The following is a 7343-nucleotide window of genomic DNA, read 5'->3' on the forward strand; positions in this document are numbered from 1 at the left end:
ATGCGTAGGTTGTGGATGTAGTGGATCTTAATTCCTCTTCGTTCCAGCAGTTGGCGTGGTTAGGTTGTGATGTATGGTAATTCTATCCCTGTATTGGACATGGTGGTTTGGAGTACTTCTGGATCCTCTTCTGTTCCAGTTGGACGTGGGTTAGGTTGTGGATGTCTTATCTATTGCGTATTCTCTCTTCTGTTCAGTTGCGATGGGTTAGCGTTGTGATGTATTATCTAATGGTAATTCTACTCTTCTGTTCCAGCTGGACGTGGGTTAGGCTTGTGGGTATGTATGGTAATCCTTATCCTTTTCTGTCCAGTTGGACGTGGGTTAGCGTTGTGGACTGTGTTATCTAATGGTAATTCCTCTTCTGTACATTGGACGTGGGTTAGTTCTGGATGTTTATGTATGGTAATTCCTATCCTTTCTTGTTTCAGTGGACGTGGGTTAGGTGTGGATGTTTAATCTATGTAATCTTCCTCTTCTGTTCCAGCTGGACGTTGGATTAGGGTTGTGGATGTTATCTATGGTAATTCCTTCTTCTGTTCCAGTGGACGTGGGTTAGGTTGTGGATGTATTATCTATGGTATTCTATCCTCTTCTGTTCTATTTGGACGTGGGTTAGGTTGTGGATGTATGGTAATTCCTATCCTCTTCTGTTCTAGTTGGACGTGGGTTAGGTTGTGGATGTATTATCTATGGTAATTCCTCTTCTGTTCCAGTTGACGGTGGGTTAGGTTGTGGAGTGTATTATCTATGGTAATTCCTCTTCTGTTCTAGTTGGACGTGGGTTAGGTTGTGGATGTATTATCTATGTAATTCCTCTTCTGTTCCAGCTGGACGTGGGTTAGGTTGTGTATGTATGGTAATTCCTATCCTCTTCTGTTCCAGTTGGACGTGGGTTAGGTTGTGGATGTATTGGTAATTCCTATCCTCTTCTGTTCTAGTTGGACGTGAGTTAGGTTGTGGATGTATTATCTAGGTAATTCCTCTTCTGTTCTAGTTGGACGTGGGTTAGGTTGTGGATGTATTATCTATGGTAATTCCTCTTCTGTTCTAGTTGGACGTGGGTTAGGTTGTGGATGTATTATCTATGGTAATTCCTCTTCTGTTCCAGCTGGACGTGGGTTAGGTTGTGGATGTATGGTAATTCCTATCCTCTTCTGTTCCAGTTGGACGTGGGTTAGGTTGTGGATGTATTATCTATGGTAATTCCTCTTCTGTTCCAGCTGGACGTGGGTTAGGTTGTGGATGTATGGTAATTCCTCTTCTGTTCCAGCTGGACGTGGGTTAGGTTGTGGATGTATTATCTATGGTAATTCCTCTTCTGTTCCAGTTGGACGTGGGTTAGGTTGTGGATGTATTATCTATGGTAATTCCTCTTCTGTTCCAGCTGGACGTGGGTTAGGTTGTGGATGTATTATGTATGGTAATTCCTATCCTCTTCTGTTCCAGCTGGACGTGGTTAGGTTGTGGATGTATTATGTATGGTAATTCCTATCCTTTTCTGTTCCAGTTGGACGTGGGTTAGGTTTGTGGATGTATGGTAATTCCTATCCTCTTCTGTTCCAGTTGGACGTGGGTTAGGTTGTGGATGTGTTATGTATGGTAATCCTCTTCTGTTCAGCTGGACGTGGGGTTAGGTTGTGGATGTATGGTAATTCCTCTTCTGTTCCAGCTGGACGTGGGTTAGGTTGTGGATGATTATCTATGGTAATTCCTCTTCTGTTCCAGTTGGACGTGGGTTAGGTTGTGGATGTATTATCTATGGTAATTCCTCTTCTGTTCCAGCTGGACGTGGGTTAGGTTGTGGATGTATTATGTATGGTAATTCCTATCCTCTTCTGTTCCAGCTGGACGTGGGTTAGGTTGTGATGTATTATGTATGGTAATTCCTATCCTTTTCTGTTCCAGTTGGACGTGGGTTAGGTTGTGGATGTATATCTATGGTAATTCCTCTTCTGTTCCAGCTGACGTGGGTTAGGTTGTGGATGTATTATGTATGGTAATCATCCTCTTCTGTTTCCAGCTGGACGTGGGTTAGGTTGTGGATGTGTTATTATGGTAATTCCTCTTCTGTTCCAGCTGGACGTGGGTTAGGTTGTGGATGTATTATCTATGGTAATTCCTCTTCTGTTCCAGCTGGACGTGGGTTAGGTTGTGGATGTTATCTATGGTAATTCCTCTTCTGTTCCAGCTGGACGTGGGTTAGGTTGTGGATGTAATTCTATGGTAATTCCTATCCTCTTCTGTTCTATTGGACGTGGGTTAGGTTGTGGATGTATGGTAATTCCTATCCTTTCTGTTCTAGTTGGACGTGGGTTAGGTTGTGGATGTATTATCTATGGTAATTCCTCTTCTGTTCCAGTTGGACGTGGGTTAGGTTGTGGATGTATTATCTATGGTAATTCCTCTTCTGTTCTAGTTGGACGTGGGTTAGGTTGTGGATGTATTATCTATGGTAATTCCTCTTCTGTTCCAGCTGACGTGGGTTAGGTTGTGGATGTATGGTAATTCCTATCCTCTTCTGTTCCAGTTGGACGTGGGTTAGGTTGTGGATGTATGGTAATTCCTATCCTCTTCTGTTCTAGTTGGACGTGAGTTAGGTTGTGGAGTATTATCTATGGTAATTCCTCTTCTGTTCTAGTTGGACGTGGGTTAGGTTGTGGATGTATTATCTATGGTAATTCCTCTTCTGTTCTAGTTGGACGTGGGTTAGGTTTGTTGTATTATCTATGGTAATTCCTCTTCTGTTCCAGCTGGACGTGGGTTAGGTTGTGGATGTATGGTAATTCCTATCCTCTTCTGTTCCAGTTGGACGTGGGTTAGGTTGTGGATGTATGGTAATTCCTATCCTCTTCTGTTCTAGTTGGACATGGGTTAGGTTGTGGATGTATTATCTATGTAATTCCTCTTTCTGTTCCAGTTGGACGTGGGTTAGGTTGTGGATGTATTATCTATGGTAATTCCTCTTCTGTTCCAGCTGGACGTGGGTTAGGGTTGTGGATGTATTATCTATTGGTAATTCCTCTTCTGTTCCAGTTGGACGTGGGTTAGGTTGTGGATGTATTATCTATGGTAATTCCTCTTCTGTTCCAGCTGGACGTGGGTTAGGTGTGGATGTATGGATTCTTTATCCTCTTCTGTTCCAGTTGGACGTGGTTAGGTTGTGGATTGTTATCTAGGTAATTCCTCTTCTGTTCCAGTTGTGACGTGGGTTAGGTTGTGGATGTGTTATCTATGGTAATTCCTATCCTCTTCTGTTCTAGTTGGACGTGGGTTAGGTTGTGATGTATTATCTATGGTAATTCCTCTTCTGTTCAGCTGGACGGGGTTAGGTTGTGGATGTATGGTAATTCCTATCCTCTTCTGTTCTAGTGGACTGGGTTAGGTTTGGATGTATTATCTATGGTAATTCCTCTTCTGTTCCAGCTGGAGTGGGTTAGGTTGTGGATGTATGGTAATTCCTATCCTCTTCTGTTCCAGTTGACGTGGGTTAGGTTGTGGATGTGTTATGTATGGTAATTCCTCTTCTGTTCCAGCTGGACGTGGGTTAGGTTGTGGATGTATGGTAATTCCTCTTCTGTTCCAGCTGGACGTGGGTTAGGTTGTGGATGTATTATCTATGGTAATTCCTCTTCTGTTCCAGTTGGACGTGGGTTAGGTTGTGATGTATTATCTATGGTAATTCCTCTTCTGTTCCAGCTGGACGTGGGTTAGGTTGTGGATGTTATTAGTATGTAATCCTATCCTCTTCTGTTCCAGCTGGACGTGGGTTAGTGTTGTGTGGATGTATATGCTATGGTATTCATATCTTTCTCTGTTCCAGCCTGGACGTGGGTTAGGTTGTGGACTGTGATTATTATGGTAAATTCCTCTTTCTGTTCCAGCTGGACGTGGGTTATGTTGTGGATGTGTTATGTATGGTAATTCTATCCTGCTTCTGCTTCACGCTGACGTGGGTTTAGGATTGTGATGTGTTACTGGTAATTCCTCTTCTGTTCCCAGCTGGCGTGGGATTAGGTTGGATGGATGTTGTACTCTCTCAGTGGACGGTGTGTATGGTAATTCTCTTCTGTTCCAGCTGGACCGTGGTTAGGTTCGTGGAGTGTTATCTATGGTAATTTCCCTCTTCTCGTTCCAGTTGAGTGGGGTTAGGTGCTGGATGTATACTTCTATGGTAATTTTATCCTCTCTGTTCTCATTTGACTGGCTGGGTTAGCGTTGATGGTGTATTTGTTGGTAATTCTATCCTCTTCTGTTCTGCTGGACGTGGTTAGGTTGTGGATGTAATTATCTATAGGTAATTCTATCTTTTCTGTTCAGTTTGGACTGTGGTTAGGTTGTGGGATGTATTATCTATGGTAATTCCTCTTCTGTTCTAGTGTGGGACGTGGGTTAGCGTTGTTGATGTATTATCGTTATGGTAATTTCTCTTTCTTTCCGCGTTGGACGTGGGTGGTTGTGGATGTATTCTTGTATGGTATCCTAATCCTCTTCTGGTCCAGTCGGAACGTGGGTTAGCGTTGTGGGAGTGCAATGTATCGGTACTTCTCCTATCTCTTTTTCTTCTGCTTCTTCAGTTGGACTGAGTTAGGTGTGGATTTGGTTATCCTCTTGATAATATCCAGATGGAACTCGGGTATATGTATGTGAATGTTAATATGTTTCGGAGTGTACAATCTCTCATATCTTTAGTCTATCCATCGCTGGACGTGATGTGTTAGACGTTGTTTTGACTCCTGGAATTCTCTGTTTCATTCGGCGTAAATTCTCCCTTCTGTTTCAGCGGCTGAATCGTGGGTTAGCGTTGTTGGATCTGTTATTATCTTCTATGGTAATTCCTCTTCTGTTCAGTGGACTGGGTTAAGGTTTGTGGAATGTATCTTTAGGTAATTCGCTTCCTTTCTGTTCCAGTTGGAGTGGGTTGGTTGTGGGATTATGTATCGTGAATTCTTCGTTGGATCAGTGGTTGGTTGTGGATTATTATGTAGGGTAATTCCTATACCTCCTTTCTTTCTGCGTTATGTGGACAGTGGGTTAGCGTTATGTGATGTCTATGGGTACATTGTCTATCCTCTTCTGTTCCGTTGACGTGGCCGTCTAGGTTTGATGTGTTGTATGGATCCTGTTAGCTCGGGTTATGGTTGTGAATTCTTTCTCTATCTGTTCCCTCCAGCTGGACGTGGTTGTGTTAGGTTCGCTGAATGTCTCATCATATAATCTATGGGTAATTCTCCTCTGTTCCAGTTGGACGTGTGGTTAGGTTTGTGATGATCTATCTATGGTATATTCCTCTTACTTTTCCGCTGGAACGCTGGCGCTTAGGTTGTGGATGTATTATGTATTAATTCCTATCCTCTTCTGTTTCAGAATCTGGGACCGTGGGTTAGGTTGTGGCATGTGTTATCTATGGTATTCTCCTTCTTTCTGTTCCAGTTGGACGTGGTTAGGTTGTGGATGTCATTAATGCTATCGGTAACTTCCTCCTTCTGTTCTAGTTGGAGTGGGTGGTTAGGTTGTGGATGTATTAATTGTATGTAATTCCTATCCTCTTCTGTTCTAGTTGGACGTGGTTAGGTTGTGGACTGTTATTATCTATGGTAATCCTATCCTCTCTGTTCTAGGTTGGACGTGGGTTAGGTTGTGCGATGTATTTATCTATGGTATTCCTATCCTCTTCTGTTCTAGTGGAACGTCTGTGGGTTAGGTTGTGGCTGTATTATCTATGGTAATTCTCTTCTTCTGTTCCAGTCGGACGTGGGTTTGGTTGTGGTTATGTATGGTAATTTCCTCTCTTCTGTTCCAGCTGCGACGTGGTTAGGTTGTGGATGTTATGGTAATTCCTCTTCTGTTCCTAGCTGGACGTGGCGCTTTAGGTTGTGGATGTATATCTATGGTAATTCTCTTCTGTTCCAGCTGGACGTGGGTTAGGCTTGTGGATGTATATCTATGTAATTCCTCTTTCTGTTCCAGCTGGACGTTGGGTTAGGTTGTGGATGTATGTTAATTCCTATCCTCTTTCTGTTCTAGTTGGACGGTGGGTTAGCGTTGTGGATGTATTATCTATGGTAATTTCCTCTTCGTTCCAGCTGGACGTGGGTTAGGTTGTGATGTATATCGTTATGTAATTCCATCTCTCTGTTCTAGTTGACGTGGGTTAGCTGTGGATGTTTTCTATGCGGTAATTCCTCTTCTGTCTCAGCTGGACGTGGACGTTAGGTTTGTGGATGTTATGGTAATTCCTATCTCGTCTGTTCCAGTTGACGTGGCGGTTAGGTGTGATGTGTTAATGATTACTTGGTATTCTCTTCTGTTCAGCTGGAGTGGTTCTGGTTGTCGGCATGTATCGCGTAATGTCCTCTTCTGTTCCAGCTGGACGTGGGTTTAGGTTGTGGATGTATTATCTATGGTTAATTCACCTCTTCTGTTCCAGTTTAGGAGCGTGGGTTAGGTATGTGGATGTATTATCTATGGTAATTCCTCTTCTGTTCCAGCTGGACGTGGGTTAGGTTGTGGATGTATGTTAATTCCTATCCTCTTCTGTTCCAGTTGGACGTGGGTTAGGTTGTGGATGTATTATCTATGGTAATTCCTCTTCTGTTCCAGTTGGACGTGGGGGAGCTGAAGCAGCAGTTGGACCGGAGCCAGACTCTGTTTCCTGACAACCCGTCAGTCTGGGTCAAAGACCTGGCAGGATACCTCAACCACGCCCTGGCTGCTCCAGAGACTGAACCCACCCTCAGCAGCTACACACACGGTCAGTAACATAACCACAACACAACCAAAACCAGGCCTCTAAAGTTGAAGAATATTCATTGGAGTACTAGTGCTCTGTTTAAAGTTAGTAGCACCACATGACATCTAGGAGCACCACATGACATCTAGGAGCACCACATGACATCTAGGAGCACCACATGACATCTAGGAGCACCACATGAAATCTAGGAGCACCACATGACATCTAGGAGAACCAGAAAATATGATTTCTTTAATCAATTGAAATGCAGCTTATATTGGGCCTATATGAATTGTAGATACATTTTATAGCTTTTTTTACCTTTATTCAACTAGGCAAGTCAGTTAAGGATAAATTCTTATTTACAATGACTGCCTAACCCGGACGACGCTGGGCCAATTGTGCGCCGCCCTATGGGAGTCTAATCACGGCCGGTTTTGATACAGCCTGGAATGGAACCAGGGTCTGTAGTGATGCCTCTAGCACTGAGATGCAGTGCCTCAGACCGCTGTGATACAGCCTGGAATCTAACCAGGGTCTGTAGTGACGCCTCTAGCACTGAGATGCAGTGCCTCAGACCGCTGTGATACAGCCTGTAATCTAACCAGGG

The 7343-nt window shown here is 43.6% G+C and overlaps 1 protein-coding gene across 1 annotated transcript in view; it reads left to right on the forward strand.

Moving 5' to 3' along the window:
* Positions 1-7343, forward strand: part of tmem214 (transmembrane protein 214) — a 39518-nt gene that overhangs the window by 7652 nt on the left and 24523 nt on the right. The window contains 1 exon segment of the mRNA XM_070438183.1: positions 6604-6754. Coding sequence (XP_070294284.1) covers positions 6604-6754 — 151 coding nt within the window.

This window comes from Salvelinus sp. IW2-2015, unplaced genomic scaffold, assembly GCF_002910315.2.
Source record: "Salvelinus sp. IW2-2015 unplaced genomic scaffold, ASM291031v2 Un_scaffold560, whole genome shotgun sequence".
NCBI classification, from domain to species: Eukaryota; Metazoa; Chordata; class Actinopteri; order Salmoniformes; family Salmonidae; genus Salvelinus; species Salvelinus sp. IW2-2015.